Genomic DNA, 23044 nt, shown 5'->3' on the forward strand with positions numbered 1-23044 from the left:
AAAAGCCATATTACATACAGATAGTGTGTCATGAGATATCAATTGAATTAAGATGACTTAAAGGAAACTAAATGACCTCAAATATGCCTACAAATGAGGAATAATGATGCAATATGTACATATAGCTAGCCTAAATAGCATGTTAACATCGATTAGCTTGCAGTCATGCAGTGTCCAAATATGCCTGATTATCACTCCACACAAGTCAATAACATCAATAAAGCTCACCTTTGTGCATTTACGCACAACGTTAAAAGTTTGGTGGACAAAATGAGACAGAAAAAGAAGTGGCATAAAACACGTGTTAGAAAGTCGGAGAAAGTTATAAATGTAAACAAACTACGTGAGTTCAAGTACTGCCAAAATTAGTAGGACAAAACGGCGCTCACCAAATACTCGAATCAGTGAAGCATGTTTAATACAAACAGTGTGCTTTATAACAATTAGGGAGGTTTGTGTCATGTTTGTCCTCCTACAGAAACCATATTAAAACAAAAAATATCTTTTTTTCCCCTCATCTTTTTCCATTTTTTATACATTTTTAAAAAAGCTCCGGAGAGCCACTAGGGCGGCGCTAAAGAGCCGCATGCGGCTCTAGAGCCGCGGGTTGCCGACCCGTGCCCTAGAGTCCAGATAACTGTAAATTAGTTCTTTGTTATTTAGAATATGTTCCCCATACTAAAGTGTTACCAATAATCCCAATAGTTTGGTGGGGAATAACCCAACATTAAGTTATCATAACTCAACTTTTGGGTTAAATAATTCAACGCAAAAGTTGGGTTGAAAAAATGTACCCCAAAATGTTGAGTTATGATAACTCAAATAAGGGGTTTGTCATTTTATTGAACCAGCAGTCGGGTTGAATTGGGTTATTTTTCAACCCGGCATTTTTTAGTGTGTACAGGAAAGACTCGTACCTCTGGGAGAAAATGTCTCGGTAGGGACTGCCGTGCTGCATGGCGATGCCGTAGCCGCGGTCCGGCGTGTTGCTGCCCACCGTGTAGAAGGAGCAATCCTCGTCGTTGTTGGCCACGTACTCCAGCACGGCCGCATCCCACACAAAGCCGAATCGGCCGTACTTCACCTGGAATTAAACACAGAGGAGACATTGGACGATCTTTTGCGACTGAATGATCGAATCAGTCGGAAAAGGGCAGAATATATTCAGCAGACGTTCCAGTCGGCCTCTAAAGACCAATTCATCGCGGCCCAATATTTCATAAGCGGGGTGTAGCACTGCAGCAAGGTTATTCCTCTTTTCGAAGATAGCAAATTAAAATTGGGAAAGCAACTTGGCCGCTTATCGTTCCCGCTCGACTCCACGCTTGCAGTGTTATTGGCTCGCTGGCTGCGGATATCCCCTCTGTGGGCTTATTCTGTACATTGACTACCTTTTGTTGCCTGCGTGTGGGCACATGTTTGGTTTCTCCAGGTAAGGCGTCAAATAACGATCACTATCCGCGCCATAAAAATAGACGGATGGATGTTGGCAGCGACGTGGTCTAATGTTTATGCAGAGGAATGAGAAGTAAAGAAGAAACAACTCAGCGGCGACACCCTGATAGCGTTCCTCCAAACACCTTTATTTTCACTCGGGAGTGTCATAAAGTTTAATGGTGCTTTATGAAATTTTCAAACCCTCTCTTGTCTTCGCCGAGCGTACGCCTTTCAACTTGGTCGGCCTGCGCGCGCCGACTGATATGCGAGAGAACCGACAAGAAGACTCTGATTGGGTAATTTCACAGTCTGTAGTCCTGTGAAGTGTGCATGTGTGTGTTTAGTGGTTTTCGGAGTGTGCGCGATAATTCACTACGGAGCTTCCAATGGAATCCATTCCACTAATCAACTCTTCGCAACCTTAAAGTGTCTCGGAAAAAAAAGCGCTTTAAGAATGATTTCACGCCTTTTCATTGTTTTTCAATTAGGAAAAAAAAAATATTACGTGCTATATAGACGGAATACTTTTGCAGGGAAAGTTGGAAATGAAAGGAATCACATGGCTCAGCATGCATGGATGAATCAAGGATACCATAAACAATGATTTTTGGAATATTTTTGAGAAAAAAAAGTAAGAAAACGTGCAAATGTAGGGAAGAATGGCATTAAATATTTGACATGTCTTTACTATCAATCAATCAATCAATCAAAGTTAGATCTAGTTAATAGTCAATCAATCAATCAATCAATGTTTATTTATATAGCCCTAAATCACAAGTGTCTCAAAGGGCTGCACAAGCCACAACGACATCAGCGGTTCAGCGCCCACATAAGGGCAAGGAAAAACTCACCCCAGTTGGACGTCAATGTGAATGACTATGAGAAACTTTGGAGAGGACCACATATGTGGGTGACCCCCCATCCTCTAAGGGAGACCGGATGCAATGGACGTCGAGTGGGTCTGACATAATATTGTTAAAGTCCAGTCCATAGTGGATCTAACATAATAGTGTGAGAGTCCATTCCATAGTGGATTTAACATAATAGTGTTGAGAGTCCAGTCCATAGTGGATCTAACATAATAGTGTGAGAGTCCAGTCCATAGTGGATTTAACATAATAGTGTTGAGAGTCCAGTCCATAGTGGATCTAACATAATAGTATGAGAGTCCAGTCCATAGTGGATTTAACATAATAGTGTGAGAGTCCAGTCCATAGTGGATCTAACATAATAGTGTTGAGAGTCCAGTCCATAGTGGATCTAACATAATAGTGTTGAGAGTCTAGTCCATTGTGGATCTAACATAATAGTGAGAGTCCAGTCCATAGTGGATCTAACATAATAGTGTTGAGAGTCCAGTCCATAGTAGATCTAACATAATAGTGTGAGAGTCCAGTCCATAGTGGATTTAACATAATATTGTTGAGAGTCCAGTTCATAGTGGATCTAACATAATAGTGTGAGAGTCCAGTCCATAGTGGATTTAACATAATAGTGAGAGTCCAGTTCATAGTGGATCTAACATAATAGTGAGAGTCCAGTCCATAGTGGATCTAACATAATAGTGTGAGAGTCCAGTCCATAGTGGATTTAACATAATAGTGAGAGTCCAGTTCATAGTGGATCTAACATAATAGTGAGAGTCCAGTCCATAGTGGATCTAGCATAATAGTGAGAGAGTCCAGTCCATAGTGGATCTAACATAATAGTGTGAGAGTCCAGTCCATAGTGGATCTAACATAATAGTGTGAGAGTCCAGTCCATAGTGGATCTAACATAATAGTATGAGAGTCCAGTTCATAGTGGATCTAACATAATAGTGTAAGAGTCCAGTCCATAGTGGATCTAACATAATAGTATGAGAGTCCAGTCCATAGTGGATCTAACATAATAGTATGAGAGTCCAGTCCATAGTGGATCCAACATAATAGTGTGAGAGTCCAGTCCATAGTGGATCTAACATAATAGTGAGAGTCCAGTTCATAGTGGATCTAACATAATAGTGTGAGAGTCCAGTCCATAGTGGATCTAACATAATAGTGTGAGAGTCCAGTCCATAGTGGATTTAACATAATAGTGAGAGTCCAGTTCATAGTGGATCTAACATAATAGTGAGAGTCCAGTCCATAGTGGATCTAACATAATAGTGTGAGAGTCCAGTCCATAGTGGATTTAACATAATAGTGAGAGTCCAGTTCATAGTGGATCTAACATAATAGTGAGAGTCCAGTCCATAGTGGATCTAGCATAATAGTGAGAGAGTCCAGTCCATAGTGGATCTAAGATAATAGTGTGAGAGTCCAGTCCATAGTGGATCTAACATAATAGTGTGAGAGTCCAGTCCATAGTGGATCTAACATAATAGTGAGAGAGTCCAGTCCATAGTGGATCTAACATAATAGTGTTGAGAGTCCAGTCCATAGTGGATCTAACATAATAGTGTGAGAGTCCAGTCCATAGTGGATCTAACATAATAGTGTGAGAGTCCAGTCCATAGTGGATCTAACATAATAGTATGAGAGTCCAGTTCATAGTGGATCTAACATAATAGTGTAAGAGTCCAGTCCATAGTGGATCTAACATAATAGTATGAGAGTCCAGTCCATAGTGGATCTAACATAATAGTGTGAGAGTCCAGTCCATTGTGGATCTAACATAATAGTGTCCATAGTGGATCTAACATAATAGTGTTGAGAGTCCAGTCCATAGTGGATTTAACATAATAGTGTTGAGAGTCCAGTCCATAGTGGATTTAACATAATAGTGTTGAGAGTACAGTCCATAGTGGATCTAACATAATAGTGTGAGAGTCCAGTCCATAGTTGATCTAACATAATAGTTAGAGTCCAGTCCATTGTGGATCTAACATAATAGTGTGAGAGTCCAGTCCATAGTGGATTTAACATAATAGTGAGAGTCCAGTTCATAGTGGATCTAACATAATCGTGTGAGAGTCCAGTCCATAGTGGATCTCGTTAATAGTGTGAGAGTCCAGTCCATAGTGGATCTAGTTAATAGTGTGAGAGTCCAGTCCATAGTGGATCTAGTTAATAGTGTGAGAGTCCAGTCCATAGTGGATCTAGTTAATAATGTGAGAGTCCAGTCCTTAGTGGATCTAGTTAACAGTGTGAGAGTCCAGTCCATAGTGGATCTAGTTAATAATGAGAGAGTCCAGTCCATAGTGGGTCTAGTTAATAGTGTGAGAGTCCAGTCCATAGTGGGTCTAGTTAATAATGTGAGAGTCCAGTCCATAGTAGATCTAGTTAATAATGTGAGAGTCCAGTCCATAGTGGATCTAGTTAATAGTGTGAGAGTCCAGTCCATAGTGGATCTAGTTAATAGTGTGAGAGTCCAGTCCATAGTGGATCTAGTTAATAGTGTGAGAGTCCAGTCCATAGTGGATCTAGTTAATAGTGTGAGAGTCCAGTCCATAGTGGATCTAGTTAATAGTGTGAGAGTCCAGTCCAACAGAGACGTCCCCAACTGATGCACAGATGATTGGTCCACCCCGGGTCCCGAGTTTGAACCCCTAGCGACTCATCTTTGGTCACCTAATCTGTGCCCACGAATAAAAGAGACGGCAGATCAACTGGTCTAAAAAAGGGGGGTCTATTTAAAGGCTATAGTATACACATTAGTTTTAAGATGGGATTCACTGAGGAGCTTAAGAGGGACGGAGTGGATTATTTTAGAGCATGGGTGTCAAACTCATTTTAGATCAGGGGCCACTTGGAGAAAAATCTACTCCCAAGCGGGTCGGACAGGTAAAATCACGGCACGATAACTTAAAAATAAAGAAAACTTCAGATTGTTTTATTTGTTTAAAAATAGAACAAGCACATTCTGAAAATGTACAACTCATAATGTTGCCATCCACAAGCTTCTGCTTGAATTTTTGACCACTCCTCTTGACAAAATTGGTGCAGTTCAGGTAAATTTGTTGGTTTTCTGACATGGACTTGTTTCTTCAGCATTGTCCAAAGTCAGGACTTTGGGAAAGGCCATTCTAAAACCTTATTTCTAGCCTGATTTAGCCATTCCTTTACCACTTTTGACGCGTGTTTGGGGTCATTGTCCTGTTGGAACACCCGACTGCGCCCAAGACCCAACCACCGGGCTGATGATTTTAGGTTGTCCTGAAGAATTTGGAGGTAATCCTCCTTTTTCATTGTCCCTTTTACTCTCTGTAAAGCACCAGTTCCATTGGCAGCAAAACAGGTCCAGAGCATAATACTACCACCACCATTATTGACAGTAGGAATGGTGTTCCTGGGATTAAAGGCCTCACCTTTTCTCCTCCAAACATATTGCTGGGCATTGTGGCCAAACAGTTAAATTTTTGTGTAGTTTCTGAATAAATTATGTGATAATGTTCATCAGTCAACTCATTGGTGTTCATTTTCAATCTATCAAGATAAAAAAATGATATCAAAATCAAATTACAGGATGTTATTTATGTAGTTTGTTCGTTTTCCTCGACTGGTGCATTAACATCATGTGTTTTTTATTTTATTTTTTTTTTTTTTAACATATATAGCAGTGGTTTTCAACCTTTTTTCAGTGATGTACCCCCTGTGAAATGTTTTTTTTAATTCAAGTACCCCCTAATCAGAGCAAAGCATTTTTGGTTGAAAAAAAGAGATAAAGAAGTAAAATACAGCACTATGTCATCAGTTTCTGATGTATTAAATTGTAGAAAAGTGCAAAATATTGCTTATTTGTAGTGGTATTTCTTGAACTATTTGGAAAAAAATAAATAAATAAAGGATTTTTGAATTGTTGCTATTTTTAGAATATTTAAAAAAAATCTCACGTACCCCTTGGCATACCTTCAAGTACCCCAAGGGGTACGCGTACCCCCATTTGAGAACCACTGATATATAGCAACATCTACAAAGATACCGTATTTTTCGGAGTATAAGTCGCTCTGGAGTATAAGTCGCACCGGCCGAAAACGCACAATAAAGAAGGAAAAAAACATATAAGTCGCATTTTTTGGGGAAATGTATTTGATAAAACCCAACACCAAGAATAGACATTTGAAAGGCAATTTAAAATAAATAAAGAATAGTGAACAACAGGCTGAATAAGTGTACGTTATATGAGGCATAAATAACCAACTGAGAACGTGCCTGGTATGTTATCGTAACATATTATGGTAAGAGTCATTCAAATAACTACAACATATAGAACATGCTATACGTTTACCAAACAATCTGTCAATCCTAATCGCTAAATCCCATGAAATCTTATACGTCTAGTCCAGGGGTCGGCAACCTTTACCAGTCAAAGAGCCATTTTGACCAGTTTCACAATTTATAGAAAACAATGGGAGCCGCAATAACTTTTGAAGTTTTAAATGAAATAACACTGCATACAAAGTTTTTTTTTTTGCTTTGTGCTATGCATTAACCAGGTGTCTTAGACACGCTGCCCACACCTTTATATGGAATTTTTAAGCTGGTGTGGCACGCGAGTTTTATATGAATAGCGCTTGACAGCGTCATGCGTGCCGTGATGGTACAGTGTATAGCGCCCACTACATTTTTTTTTTTTTTTTTTTTTTTTTTTTTTAATGTCCTGTCCAGCTTCTCAGGCAAATCATATAGTTGATGTAGATGCCCATGTCGGCTGTTCAGATTTACTTTACAAAAGAGAAGTGTAGGATACTTCTCTTGTTGCCTTATTTGTATTTGACTTTATTAAATGTATTTATATTATCATTTAGTGCAGCCGGGCCGGAGCAGGAGGGGATAGAAAGAGAAAAAAAAAGAAGACAGAGGGGGAAATTGTGGGGACAAGAGGGGGATTAGACAGAGAGACAAAAACAACAACAGCAAACAACAACAACAATAGAGCAACATCAGCAAATATGACATGTACAAATATGATGGTAAAAGTAATAGCAAATAAGCAGTTAGCGAAAAATAAAAAATAATACAGAAATAACAATGAGCATTATTACACTACAAATGGATCAATACAAATACCAATAGAAATAGCGCTATTGATAATGAACAATACCAATAATTTACCTTTATTATCAACAATACAGTTGTTTAAATGCAACAATACATATACATAATGATAACTTGAGATACGAAAGAATGCAGAAAAATGGAGGGGGAGAAAGAGAAGCAACCTACATTAACCTTGTAGATTGTTATAGTCACAATAGGTTAAGCTTTGTCAGTGTGCCATGTGTTACACCCAGTTTACCCTAGGGCAACAACGTTAATATATGTTTGATGAAACGTGATTATGTGCATGAGTGTAAGTATGCATATGTACTTGTATATGTACAGAATGTGTATATGTGTTTGTACAATGAATGTATATGTACAGAATGTGTATATGTGTTTGTACAGTGAATGTATATGTACAGTATGTGTATGTGTATGTTTGTATATTGAATGTGCGTGTGGATGTACGAACATTAGGTAGGTAAATATGTACTGTATTTGTGTATGTATGTGGGAGCGTAGGTACCTATGTACGTATGTGAGCATATGTGAATTTGCATGTACAATACATTCGACTCCCAGAGTGCGTGGGAGCCAGAGCACGGCCCCATCACCCCCGAGAGCCCAACCCACAAACAGGAGGCGTGGTGCCCAGGGAACCAGGGACCACCGCCCCCACGCAGCCAAGCCGGCCAGCGACAGGAACCCCAGAGCCCGACCCACCGTACCGCCCACAAGGGCCAGCAGCAGGCCGCAGACAGACGCACCCGGCAGAGGACAGGGCACGAGAAAAGCAGGGGACAGCCAGACCCCAAGCCAGCGAGAGACCACACCCCACACGGGCAGAAAGGCGAGACGCCCCGCCCGAGGGACCCAGAGACTCCCCGCAACCGGACGGGAAGACCGCCCCCGCCCCACCGGCAACCGGGCCCCCACGAGCCCACCCCCCACCCCCGGAGAGCGCGGCGAGGCCAGCCCCCGGCCACCCCACCCAAATCGGCCGCCGCAGGACCACCCAGGCACAGGGCCACGGGAACCACCCACCCCACCCGCAGGGACCCCAACGATGGAGATGGAACAACCAGCAACCGCCCCGCCGAGCCCCCCCCCTGAGGGAGGGGAAAATTAAAAAATAATATTAATAAAATATATTAAAAAATAAATAGCGCCCACTACAACCAGCGTGCCTGCTCAGCCACATGTTGTATAGGGTTTCCGCTTGCTCACATAGGTGACAGCAAGGCATACTTACTCAACAACCACACAGGTTACACTGACGGTGGCGGTATAAAAATAACTTTAACACTCTTACTAATAATGCGCCACACTGTGAACCCACACCAAACAAGAATGACAAACACATTTCGGGAGAACATCTGCACCGTAACACAACATAAACACAACAGGACAAATACCCAGAATCCCATGCAGCCCTAACTCTTCCGGGCTACCCGCTACCAAACCCCGCCCACCTCAACCGTCGCACAGAGAGAGAGAGGGGGGGGGGGGGGGGGTTGATGTGTGAGGGAGCAGGCTTGGGGTGGGGGCGGAGTTTGGTGGTAGCAGGGGTGTATAATGTATCCCGGAAGAGTTAGGGCTGCATGGGATTCTGGGTGTTTGTCCTGTTGTGTTTATGTTGTGTTAAGGTGCAGATGTTCTCCCGAAATGTGTTTGTCATTCTTGTTTGGTTTTGGTTCAAAGTGTGGCGCATTATTAGTAAGAGTGTTAAAGTTGTTTTATATGGTCACCGTCAGTGTAACCTGTGTGGCTGTTTACCAAGTATGCCTTGCTGTCACGTACGTGTGCAAGCAGAAGATGTATATTGTATAACAATTGTTAGGCTGGCACGCTGTTAATACAGATTGTAGAGGGCTTCGAATGTTGTACCATCATTGCACGCCCTTATTATATCTGTAAGGGTGAAAATCGGTGAATATTGATCCCGGGAGTTTTCTGAGAGAGTCACTGAAATCGCGAAAGTCTCACGGGAAAATTGGGGGGTTCAGCAAGTCAGCTGCTGAGCCGCATCAGAGTGATCAAAGAGCCGCATGCGGCTCCGGAGCCGCGGGTTGCCGACCCCTGGTCTAGTCTCTTACGTGAATTAGCAAAATAATATTATTTTGATATTTTACGGTAATGTGTTAATAATTTCACACATAAGTCGCTCCTGAGTATAAGTCGCACCCCCGGCCAAACTATAAAAAAAACTGCGACTTATAGTCCGAAAAATACGGCCAAACTATAAAAAAAACTGCGACTTATAGTCCGAAAAATACGGTACAAAAATTGCTATTGCGACATCTAGTGGACACATTTAGAACAGCAGTTTCTGTCATTGCAAAAATTTCGGCTCATTTTTATACTTAGCAAACTCTGTAGCAGTGACGTGCAGTCACTAGACGCAGGTGAGGCCCCGCCTCACCTGACATCATGGAAAGAAAAAAAATGTAAAAAGAAAAAAAAAATTATTGAATTGTTAAATGTATCCAGTGATTATACTATAAAGTTATTTTCCATTTAACTTCACCAGTTTTAGATTATTTTTATTTAAAATCGCTGAATTTTTACATTTGCCGTTCAAATACTGAGAAGAGACGGTGCGGTGAACAGCAGCCAGTTGAGGCACGTCATTCATTTGTGCCTCACCATGGATTGCGCAATGACTCGGCTAACTGCTGGCCTGCTGTGCAGTGAGACTGTATTGCTATATGAACTATATTATACATTTCCATAGTTTAGTTAGCTGAGGTATATAATGTACAGTGTATTTTGTCAACAACTGTATGTGTGTAACGTATTTCTTGTGCTGAGCGATCATAAAACGGCTGCAAAAGACGCACTGGCTGAGGCTCGCCTCCTGCACCCCCGCTGTAGATTGCAAGCCCTGACGGGAGTGTTATATCAACTAAAGCTCACACTTAAACTTTCCACGTGCAAAATTGAATCTATTTAAAAAAGTTATTTCATAAGAAGCCAAAAAGTGCAAAAACAATAATGTTCGTGTTGGAGGAGTTGTGAATGACTGCAGGGCCACAACATTAGGTACACCTGCAGACTGCAGGTGTACCTAATTCACAACTCCTCCAACACGAACATTATTGTTTTTGCATTTTTTGGCTTCTTATTAAATAACTTTTGTAACCTATTTTTATGGGCTTTTCTCTTTGTGATGTTAAGTTCCTGTTATGCGCTGTTATACAGTATATGCCTTGAGCTCTTATTTTGAAGGCGCCAAAAGCGGAAGTGAAGACATGTTGTAGTGGGGCGGAGGTTTTTTAAAGAAGGTAAATAAAGTGGTCCTCGTGTAAACTGGAGCCTCCGTGTTTGTTATTTTGTAGTTTCATACAGTATAGGCGACATTTATAAACCCTCGGTTACACTTTTTTAAATAGATTCAATCTTGCACGTGGAAATTTTAAGTGAGGGCTTTAGTTGATATAACACTCCTTTCAGGAGGTGCATTAATCCAGCACAACAGCGGCGAATGGACTTCATTTATAACTTAGTAAAGGTAAGACCATAATAACGTTTTTTTTATTAAATGTGCTTTTTTGTGTGCTACAGTTTGTATGTGTAAAGTTAAAGTTAATTTAAAGTACCAATGATTGTCACACACACACTAGGTGTAATGAAATTTGTCCTCTGCATTCGACCCATCCCTTGATCACCCCCTGGGAGGTGAGGGGAGCAGTGGGCAGCAGCGGCGCCGCGCCCAGGAATAATTTTTGGTGATTTAACCCCCAATTCCAAGCCTTGATGCTGAGTGCAAAGCAGGGAAGAATGCTGGTATGAGCTTTTAAACATAACCCGTTAACTGCTGCCAATCAAATGGTGAATAAGATACTCTTTAGGGTTCACATGTTTGTAAATCTGACTGTGATGAAGTCAGTGCCTCACCAGCCATCAACCTCACCGCACGTCACTGCTCTGTAGGGCCGTATGTTTGACACCGCTGCTGTAAACCTTAAAGACACAGAAAACTGGTATTCTATAGTCATAATCTGCAAAAGGACTGGACTCAAAGTTGTGTTGATCCCACCTTAATCAAAAGATTCCGAAAAAAAACATTGTAATTATGAACACTAAAGTCCATTGTGCTCTCATTAAGTGTTCTGGGTATAAACATTTAACATTTTTAAACCATGCCTGGAGTACACAGTAACATTTTTAATCAAATGGATGCCCAAATTTCTATTTGTATCATGCTAATGTTTGCACTTCAGAGGCTTTAGGTAGCATTTTGGGAGCTTTCAGCCCTTTTATTGCCAGGTTTTCCTCAAGCAAACTGCATGAAGGTGATCAGTTCAGCTTTTAGCACTGTGGCAGTGAAGCAGGCACACTTTTGATGCGCGCGAGTTACATGGAGGTAAACTTTCCGACTTCAAATCCAATAAGTGAACCACAACAACACGGCTCCCAGCAGCCCGACAAAACATATCCACCCATGAATCCTAATCATTGCATCAGACCTTGTTTTTTTTTTTTGTTTTTTTGCCTCTTTCAAAATGACAACCTGGCACATAATCACTGAATTAACTTCATCTTCCTCACATTTCCATCACAAGCGTCACTGTTTAAAATGTTGATCTTCTCTGCCCGGGAGGAGACTTAAATTAGCACGCTACTGTTCCCTCCTTGTTGTTTACGTACAAGGTGTCTTGTTTATCAGTTTTAAACGTTTATCGGGTGGGTGAGGACGTTGGGGTGGAACTTATTTAATGAAGCAATAACATCACAGGACCACGAGCCTGAGATATTTTCCCCCAGCTGCAGCTCTTGATTGTGGACATTGAGCAGCAAAATAATTTGAAAAGCCTTCCTTCCCCTTATTATTACATAAACATTAAAAACATCAAATAATAACAAAAAAAATACTATTTATTTGAGAATTATTTTTATTAAATATTAAGTAGTGGGCCTGGTACTATCTGAAGTGAAGTAAATTAATGCCAATTAGGGTTGTACAGTATACCGGTATTAGTATAGTACCGCGTATACTAATGAATCATATTCGGTACTGTACCGCGTCTGAAAAGTACCCGTTCCTCATGTTAGAATAATTGTTTCTAAATTATCACAAAAACGTTGTATTACATTGTGTTCCTGACAAGAAGACAAAAGGCTGTCTTTTGAAACCTACCAAGAGTAAGGCTCGTAAAACTCCACTGTGTAGGGGGGAGCAAGATGGTGTTCCTGTATGGTAATCAACAGAAAAATGTTGTTCTGGCCCAATGACTTCAAAGCGGAAAGAACCAAGGATCTGCCCAATTTCCAGACAAACTCTTTTTGAAGTATTTTACAAACTCCTTTTGAACTATTTTATGGAACTCTTTTTGAACTACTTTACGACCTCTTCTTTTGAACTGTTTGGTAACCAAAGGCAACGCTGTTTACGACCCACTTCCCTCTGGAAGCAGCTGTGGTCAGGTGGGGGGAGAAAGTCAAATATAGAAGGAGGAGTGCAATCTTTGGGCAGAGCGTGCTGGAGATTGTAGAAGTATACAATGTCCGGGCGACTCTCCTCATTATATTGAGTCCAAATTGAATTCTGTCTCTGTTTAATTATTTGCCTCTTGTCTTTTTTAATAGATGTCATCAGTGTTTGAACCTGACACCTTATCTCCCCGCCCTTCCGTCATCGTCATGACATTGTAGGTTTTACGAGCAGAGGAGCATGTTCGGCAGCGCACAATCACGGAGTACTTGCAAGCAGACACAGTGTGCAGACAGAAAAGGGAGAACGGGCATATTTTGGCTTAAAAACTAACGATAAAGGTGACGTTATAACACTGAAAAACCCTCAGGAAAAGATGCTTGAAGACGTGGCTAGCTAGCTAGCGGCTAACGTCCAGCCGCAGTCTGCAGTGTTTTAGCTACTTCTAAATCACTAATCCTCGCCTCCATGGCGACAAATGAAGTAAGTTTCTCACACGTATCATCCCTGCAGGACGAGGAATAGCTAAACATGCTTCACTACACACCGTAGCTCACCTGCGTCGAAATGTAAACAAACACCATTGGTGGATCTACACCAAACATCCACTGTAATGATACCAAGTACAGGAGCGTACCTAGTCGATACTACTATAATTACATCGATATTTTTTAGCATCACAAAATCTTTTTTCGTTTTTTTTTTTTTATTTATATTTTATGTTCATAAACTCAGGAAATATGTCCCTGGACACATGAGGACTTTGAATATGACCAATGTATGATCTTGGAACTACTTGGTATCGGATTTATACATAAATATGTGGTGTCATCCAAAACTAATGTAAAGTATCCAAACAACAGAAGAATAAGTGATTATTACATTTTAACAGAAGTGTAGATAGAACATGTTAGAAGACAAAGTAAGCAGATATTAACAGTAAATGAACAAGTAGATTAATAATTCATTTTCTACCACTTGTCCTTAATAATTTTGACAAATGAATAGAATGATAAATGACACAATATATTACTGCGTATGTCAGCAGACTAATTAGGAGCCTTTGTTTGCTTACTTACTAATAAAAGACAATTTGTCTAGTATGTTCACTATTTTATTTAAGGACAAACTTGCAATGAAAAACATATGTTTAATGTACCCTAAGATTTTTTGTTAAAAAAAAGCCAATAATGCCATTTTTCTTGGTCCCCTTTATTTAGATAAGTATCGACAAGTACCGAGAAGTATCGAAATACATTTTGGTACCGGTACCAGTACCAAAATATTCGTATCGGGACTACACTAACGCCAATAAATACAAACACAGCTGAAATTTGATGAAATTATTACACGATCTAAACTTTAACGGTGTAAACAATGATACATTTTTTCTCAGTTTTTATTTGGATTAGTGTACCTCTCAATTTTGTAAAACTTAAATTTACAATTTTATCATCTGTAGCTATGCAAAAAAATTTGCGTGATACAGACATAATAATTCATGCATTGGATAAATATTTTAATTCTATTTCCCAATCATGATATTGCATGTTGATGACACATTCGAACCTTGTCCTACAATTTAAGGATTGACAGACAAACACATCGTCAATGCAATGTAACGTCCTTGCGAGTGAGTATGGCGGCAAATTTGCTTCAAAGTCAATAATCTTTACCTCAATGGGGGCAAATAAAGTAGGTTTCTTACAAATAACATTATCATTGAAGGACTGGAGTACGAGGAATAGCTGAATATGCTACACTACTCAACGTTATAGGATACAAGAAGCTATGCCAACCGCTAAGTTAGAGGCTCTATCACGCCAGGTTTTAGAGCTTGGTCCGACAGGGGAGGGACAGAAGGTTGGCGTCGGAGGAACTGAGGGTGTACAGGTCTGTAAAGTAGGAGGGGGCCATATTATGGAGGGCTTTGAAAGTGATGAGGAGGACTTTGAAGTGTATTCGCTGGGGATTGGGAAGCCAGTGGTAATGGTGATGAGTTTTGTGTATTGGGAGTTTATTGCGTCTTTTGCCATTAAGAATATTATTGCAATCGTTGATTCCAGATGTGATGAAGGTGTGATTGAGGGTTTCAGCAGCAGCGAAGGAGAGGGATGAACAAATTCTCTCAGTAATTAAAGGGGAACATGATTACAATTTCAGAAGGGTTAAAACCATTAAAAATCAGTTCCCAGTGGCTTATTTTATTTTTCGAAGTTTTTTTCAAAATTTTACCCATCACGCAGTATCCCTAAAAAAAGCTTCAAAGTGCCTGATTTTAACCATCGTTATATACACCCGTAAATTTTCCTGTGACGTCACATAGTGATGCCGATACAAACAAACATGGCGGATAGAACAGCAAGTTTATAGCGACATTAGCTCGGATTCACACTCGGATTTCAGCGGCTTAAGCGATTCAACAGATTACGCATGTATTGAAACGGATGGTTGTAGTGTGGAGGCAGGTAGCGAAAACGAAATTGAAGAAGAAACTGAAGCTATTGAGCCATATCGGTTTGAACCGTATGCAAGCGAAACCGACGAAAACGACACGACAGCCAGCGACACGGGAGAAAGCGAGGACGAATTCGGCGATCGCCTTCTAACCAACGATTGGTATGTGTTTGTTTGGCATTAAAGGAAACTAACAACTATGAACTAGGTTTACAGCATATGAAATACATTTGGCAACAACATGCACTTTGAGAGTGCAGACAGCCCAGTTTTCATCAATTAATATATTCTGTAGACATACCCTCATGTCAGCAGGCCAGGGAAGCTAGGGTCGATATTCTTCTCTTGATCATCTTCGGTGTGAGCCAAGACATCCAGGGGGTTTAGCTCGCTCGTCTGCGGGAACAAACTGCCGCCATTGCTTGCCGTGCTACCGAGGTCCTTTGTCCCTGAATTGCTCACACACTCCGGCAGATTCAATGGGGGTCTGGCGGCAGATTTCTTTGACTTTATCGTTGGAAATGCATCTGCTTTGAGTGTCGCAGGATTTCCACACATTCTTGCCATCTCTGTCGTAGGATAGCTTTCATCGGTAAAGTGTGCGGAACAAACGTCCAATTTCTTGCCACTTTTGCTTCTTTGGGCCACTGGTGCAACTTGAATCCGTCCCTGTTCGTGTTGTTACACCCTCCGACAACACACCGACGAGGCATGATGTCTCCAAGGTACGGAAAACAGTCAAAAAAACGGAAAATAACAGAGCTGATTTGAGTAGGTGTTTGCAATGTGTTTGAGAAAATGGCGGATTGCTTCCCGATGTGACGTCACGTTGAGCGAATAATAGAAAGGCGTTTAATTCGCCAAAATTCACCCATTTAGTTTTCGGAAATTGGTTAAAAAAATATATGGTCTTTTTTTCTGCAACATCAAAGTATATATTGACGCTTACATAGGTCTGGTAATAATGTTCCCCTTTAAAGAATGTGTTCAAATGAGAGGTTAGAGTCAAAGAAAAAGCCAAGGTTACGGATGGTTCGGGATGAAGTAAGGGTAGTGATGTCAATGTTCAGGGAAAAATTATAGGTGGATGTACCGTAAATTCCCGGCAATAAGGCGCTACTTTTTTTTCCTGAACTTTGAAACCTCCGGATTATAAAACGGCACGGCTAATTTATGGATTTTTCTTTGCTGGTGACCACAATACAAATAGTTAAACAAAAATAACAAGCAAAGAGACTAAAAAGGTGGGTTACTGTTTGTACAATGGCGCCAATTTTTGGACGAATTTGCTCACTGCAGGTGTTGCAGGTATCCAGTGCCCTTCTGTTTAGAGTAGTGGTTCTTAACCTGGGTTCGATCGAACCCTAGGGGTTCGGTGAGTCGGCCTCAGGGGTTCGGCGGAGCCTCCGCCGTGGAGGTCAAGACACACCCGACTCATCGTGTAAATAAAAACTTCTCCCTATCGGCGTATTATGGATACCCCCAAACAATGTTCCCTCTAATTTTCCATCTTATTTACAGGTGTGTAATTTGTTGTGAGTTCATGCACTGTGTTGGTTTTGTTCTTTGAACAAGGTGATGTTCATGCTCGGTCTATTTTGTGCACCAGTAAAAAAAACATATAACTTTGTCTTGAATTTTAAAATGTTTTATTTTTTATTTTTCACTAAAGAAGGGTTCGGTGAAAGCGCATATGAAACTGGTGGGGTTCGGTACCTCCAACAAGGTTAAGACCACTGGTTTAGAGCTTAGAACCAGAAGTACAAGTGCCGTCCCGTCTTTTAGTCATCCATAGCATTTCTACCCGTATGGTTTCTTTATTCATCGCTCCAAAAAAACGTTGATAAGTTTTACAATATAACTAAAACTATTTATCCTTACTAAACCGTCCCATGTCAATAGCATTAGCTAATATGCTAACACGTTTACGAGTGCCTGCGTTAGTAATATTAACTTACAATGGCATTCTTATTGTATTTTTTCAGTTTAACAAATAGTAAATTCACCAAAACGTCATTGTGGAGTTATTAAATGGTAAATGGGTATACTTGTATAGCGATTTTCTACATCAAGGTACTCAAAGTGCTTTGACACTATTTCCACATTCACCCATTCACACACTGATGGCAGGAGCTGCCTTGCAAGGCCCTAACTACGACCCATCAGGAGCAAGGGTCAAGTGGACACAACGGACGTGACCAGGAAGGCGGAAGCTGGGGATCAAAACCAGGAACCCTCAAGTTGCTGGCACGGCCATTCTACCAACCGAGTCTGTTCAGCTGATTGGAGAGCTAGCTTCTGCAACTAGTGGCTCCATTACGATGACTTCTGTTTTGTTTGAGCCACCGTTTTACTGCCGTGTGACAGGCACCGTTCGGAAACAATTAAGGTATGTATAAACATTTACAAAATCTTACAGTCCGATGAAGCAAATATATGGAACAATATTTTTTTTCTTCTAAAATTCAGTGGGTTTTGGCTTACTCTCTATAGTTCGGGAAATATGGTCGCATTTTTTTTGGGCAAACTTTACATTCTCTAATGAACAGTGTAGTAGTTAATGTAATTACCTCGCAGAGTTGTGGCTAAATTGGGGCTGGAAGTTTTTCAAATCAGTTGGTAGCTCTGATAGCATTAGCATATTTAGCTCCCTCATCGCCGGCTTGAGTCTCTCCATGCCGTCACAACAGGTGAGTGCTCAGATTAGTCCGCCGCTACTTTATCGCTGTTTTCCCAAAAAAATCCAAACGTTAAACACACTTTAGATTTAATATTCAGGGGTGCATTGTTTGTAAACTCTTTCGGTAGGGTCTGCCATGTTGCTGTGTGTGTCGTCAGTTGCAAACGAGTACTCTCGTATTACATCATCACAGAAATAGTGCAAGATTAGAGCCGCCATATTTCATAGTAGATCTACAAGCAACTGATTCATGACTTTCCAACTGGACATCGACCCATCCATACTATGTATAGATTGATCCAAACAAATGTAGTCATATCTCTTAAGTTAAAATCGGTAATCAATTTGATTAATAATAATAATAATAGATTTTATTTGTTAAAGGCACTTTACATTGAGTAAACAACCTCAAAGTGCTACAGTGTATTAAAAAAAGAAAAAGAAAAAGATAATAAAAAATGAATAAAAAAAAAAAAATAGAACAGCCAAATAGCTAAAACTAGTATACATACATATAAAAAAAGGCTTTTTTAAAAAGATGGGTTTTTAAGCCTTTTTTAAAAGCATCCACAGTCTGTGGTGCCCTCAGGTGGTCAGGGAGAGCATTCCACAGACTGGGAGCGGCGGAGCAGAAAGCCCGGTCTCCCATTGTCCGTAGCTTTGTCCTCGGAGGTTAGCCTGTCCGGAGCGGAGGTGTCGTGTGGAGGATTTGGGGGTGAGTAGTTCTTTTAGGTATAAAGGGTGACATTTCCATGGAGGCACTGGTGGGTTAGTAGGGAGACTTTGAATTCAATCCTGAGTGGAACAGGAAGCCAGTGAAGGGATTTGAGAGTTGTTTAAGTAAAACAGAACTTTTCCTCCAGAAGGTCTTATCTATGTCCATGTCATGTCAGATGAAACAAACATTTTGCTGTTTGGCCACAATGTGCAGCAATATGTTTGGAGGAGAAAAGGTGAGGCCTTTAATCCCAGGAACATCACTCCTACTGTCAAGCATGGTGGTGGGAGTATTTTGCTCTGGGCCTGTTTTGCTGCCAATGGAACTGGTGCTTTACAGAGAGTAAATGGGACAAATTACCTCCAAATTCTTCAGGACAACCTAAAATCATCAGCCCGGAGGTTGGGTCTTGGGCGCAGTTGGGTGTTCCAACAGGACAGTGACCCCAAACACGCGTCAAATGTGGTAAAGGAATGGCTAAATTAGGCTAGAATTAAGGTTTTAGAATGGCCTTTCCCAAAGTCCTGACTTAAACGTGTGGACAATGCTGAAGAAACAAGTCCATGTCAGAAAACCAACAAATTTAGCTGAACTGCACCAATTTTTGTCAAGAGGAGTGGTCAAAAATTCAAGCAGAAGCTTGTGGATGGCTACTGTTGCGATTTGGACCAGTTATTCCTCCCAGGGAATTCAAGTCACAAGTCGCTCCCAAGCTCTTTACGACACTTAAAGCTGAGTAGAAAAACCACCAGAGACAGAATAGGTATTTTGTAATATATTTGCAAAGCTTTGCAGATATACATTGAGACCAGTCCAGCATAGAACATTCAATTGTGCCGCTAAGATGGTCTGTCCCCCAAAAAACCCTCTCCCCTCTTAAGTCCCTGGCAGTCATGTCTCTCTAGCCAAAACAAATGTCCATTATCTCTCTCTCTAACATTCCTCACTTCAAGGTTAAGCACACAGTTTTGCAGACAACCAAAAGACCACATTTGGAAGAAAAACACTAGCTGTTTTGTAATATGAACATGAAATGAAAAGAAGTAACACTTAAATTCGGATATATGTAAATATCTGCCTCCAACACTACCAAAAGCGCCTTATTGCAGTGGAACTTGCCAAGGGACATGTAACCAAATATTAACATTGCTGTATGTATACTTTTGACCCAGCAGATTTGCTCACATTTTCAGTAGACCCATAATAAATTCATAAAAGAACCAAACTTCATGAATGTTTTTTTGTGACCAACAAGTATGTGCTCCAATCACTCTATCACAAAAAAAATAAGAGTTGTAGAACGTATTGGAAACTCAAGACAGCCATGACATTATGTTCTTTACAAGTGTATGTAAACTTTTGATCACGACTGTATATACTTTCTAAATCTAGGTTTAAATAAAAAAAAAAGTTGGACTTCTTTGGGCTTTCCTTCTTTGATGTCTACATTTTTATTCTCTAACAAGTGCTCTACAAAGGGTTAACTCATGCCTCCAAAGGTTGGTTGTTTGTCATCTTGCATCATTCCTCGTTTGACTTTGATTCACGGGAATCAAGAGAAATCAAGAGTAAAGTAGGCATGCATGCGACTCTTCGCCAAAGTAAAGAGAAAAGAGCAATTGCCCAGAGACAAAACTCACATCTTGATATCTTCACATCTTGGTCCACGAGAGCCAAATGACTGTGGCCTCGCTCCCGAATAATTGCAGCGGCTACCGATTTCTACTTATTTATTCTTAAAAGACACGGTATGTCAAAAAAACAACAAACAACTGGCAGCAACTGTTTTCTGATCCAAACCACACAGTGCAAGATCAGACATTTGATTAGATTTTTTTAAATCTTTTTAATTTTGTTTTCCCTTTGGGTATATCCTTCACCTCATGGCCCCTTGTTGGTTGATTTTGTTTTAATTCTCATTTCATACACCTACGGTTTCATTTCTGTTAAAATGTTGCACCAGTGTGCCTTCACTGGCTTCCGGCAAGCGTGCAGAAATTTGCATAAACATTAGATTAGGCGCAAGCAAAATCCATCAAGGGAAAGCATATAGATAGTGTGACATTTCCGATGCAGACCCTTATGTATATATGTGTGCGGATAATAACATCATCTGACACCAGCTGCGCAGTCCCCATTGTGATTTGCTTTTTGCTATTATTACACTTGTAAAATTGTGTGCTGCTTTGAATTTTAAAGATGAGATCACTCGGTAAAACCAAGACCCCCAAGACGAGTCAATGTGTCATGACTATCCTCTGCAGATCAGACTTTGTATATTGTTTTCCTATTTAGTTAGTTTCAGTGCTCTTTCCCTGCCTTGTCAGTCAGTATGGAGCACTGATTAAGTACACCTGCCTCTGATTAGTGATCAGAACACTCAACGACCGCTGATCACTAATCAGAGAACTTCAAATGCCAGCCTCGCTTCCCAGTCGGGGCTTAGTCACTGTAACTGCATATTTTGCTTATACGTTCGTACAAGTGTTTGGGCTTCCTGTGCACTTCCCTGCTGCACTAATCTTTCCTTTGTGAGTCCATCCATCCATCCATCTTCTTCCGCTTATCCGAGGTCGGGTCGCGGGGGCAGCAGCCTAAGCAGGGAAGCCCAGACTTCCCTCTCCCCAGCCACTTCGTCCAGCTCCTCCCGGTGGATCCCGAGGCGTTCCCAGGCCAGCCGGGAGACATAGTCTTCCCAACGTGTCCTGGGTCTTCCCCGTGGCCTTCTACCGGTCGGACGTGCCCGAAACACCTCCCGAGGGAGGCGTTCGGGTGGCATCCTGACCAGATGCCCGAACCACCTCATCTGGCTCCTCTCGATATGGAGGAGCAGCGGCTTTACTTTGAGCTCCCCCCGGATGGCAGAGCTTCTCACCCTATCTCTAAGGGAGAGCCCCGCCACCCGGCGGAGGAAACTCATTTCGGCCGCTTGTACCCGTGATCTTGTCCTTTCGGTCATGACCCAAAGCTCATGACCATAGGTGAGGATGGGAACGTAGATCGACCGGTAAATCGAGAGCTTTGCCTTCTGGCTCAGCTCCTTCTTCACCACAACGGATCGATACAGCGTCCGCATTACTGAAGATGCCGCACCGATCCGCCTGTCGATCTCACGATCCACTCTTCCCTCACTCGTGAACAAGACTCCGAGGTACTTGAACTCCTCCACTTGGGGTTGTGAGTATTAAACCTAATTTTACCTGCACAGCGTCCTTTGTCTCTGCATTTTGCGGCCATTACTGCCGCTGCCAATCGTAAAAGTAACCCAATGGCGTAACCTTACGGGGGGCCACCTTCAATTGGAGGGTTTTCAGGGCGATGGAAGCAGAAAGCCAGCGCTACTCGCAGGAGGAACTTGAGGCGATGATGTGGGGACCAGATGGCGGTCTGGTCCCAAAAGACTCAGTGCCTTCCAGTGCCGCCTACTCTGCACGTCCTGAGGCTAGGTGGCAGTCTGGTCCCAAAAGACCCAGTGCCTTCCAGTCGTGGGTGAAATCCGACTCCAACCACTTCTCCACACGGCCTTCCACAAAGCCATACTTGGGTGCAGACATCCGCCGCTCCCTTGCCACCACAGCCTGAGTGTGGTGATCTCATTAGACACTTCGCCTCACTTTTGAGTGGAGAGGTTATTAGGTGACCACAGATGAAGCGCATGTCCCCACATCTGTGGTCCCCAAGCAAGGTTTCTCATTGTATCCCATTGGGGTGAGTTTTTTCTTGCCCTGATGTGGGATCTGAGCCGAGGATGTCGTTGTGGCTTGTGCAGCCCTTTGGGACACTTGTGATTGAGGGCTATATAAATAAACTTTGATTGATTGATTGACTGATTGATTGACTTTTCACGGCCTGGGCTGGTAGCCAATGCAGCCCATGCTCAACATAGCCAGTTGACGCCGCATCACCGGCCCCCCGAGTACGTTTGAGTGCAGGCATTCGCACACCGACGTGGCAACTGCAAGGACTATCTTACTCTGAATACAGCACCCAGCCAGCCTCAGTCACACATGCACATGCTTGTCTAGGCACCAGGACCTGCTCCACGTTAGTTTAAAGCCACGCTGCCGCCTGTTTACCTATACCTGCTCTTCGCCAAATTAAGGGTTTGGCAGCCTGTTCCTCATGTACCTCGCCAAATCTAGGCTCTGGTACCACCTGTTCCTGTTCTGGCTCCACGGCAGCCACCTGTTCCGGCCGTGCAGCGGCCATCTGTTCCGCTGAAAGGTAACCACCTGCTCCAGTGTCATGCTTGCTCAAGCCCCTGATATTTCCAGTTCCTGTGGGGGACCTGCACCGGAAGAAGCAACAAGTCTCCGCCAAGTCTCCCTCTGCCCATCCTTGTCTTCTGCACCGGC

The 23044-nt window shown here is 41.8% G+C and overlaps 1 protein-coding gene across 3 annotated transcripts in view; it reads right to left on the minus strand.

Moving 5' to 3' along the window:
• Positions 1-23044, minus strand: part of grid2 (glutamate receptor, ionotropic, delta 2) — a 1282048-nt gene that overhangs the window by 82220 nt on the left and 1176784 nt on the right. For all 3 annotated transcript variants that reach the window (XM_061928893.1, XM_061928894.1, XM_061928896.1), the window contains exon 14: positions 918-1084. In XM_061928893.1, coding sequence (XP_061784877.1) covers positions 918-1084 — 167 coding nt within the window. The remainder of the gene's footprint in view (positions 1-917; positions 1085-23044) is intronic.

The sequence above is a fragment of the Nerophis lumbriciformis genome, linkage group LG33, assembly GCF_033978685.3.
Source record: "Nerophis lumbriciformis linkage group LG33, RoL_Nlum_v2.1, whole genome shotgun sequence".
NCBI classification, from domain to species: Eukaryota; Metazoa; Chordata; class Actinopteri; order Syngnathiformes; family Syngnathidae; genus Nerophis; species Nerophis lumbriciformis.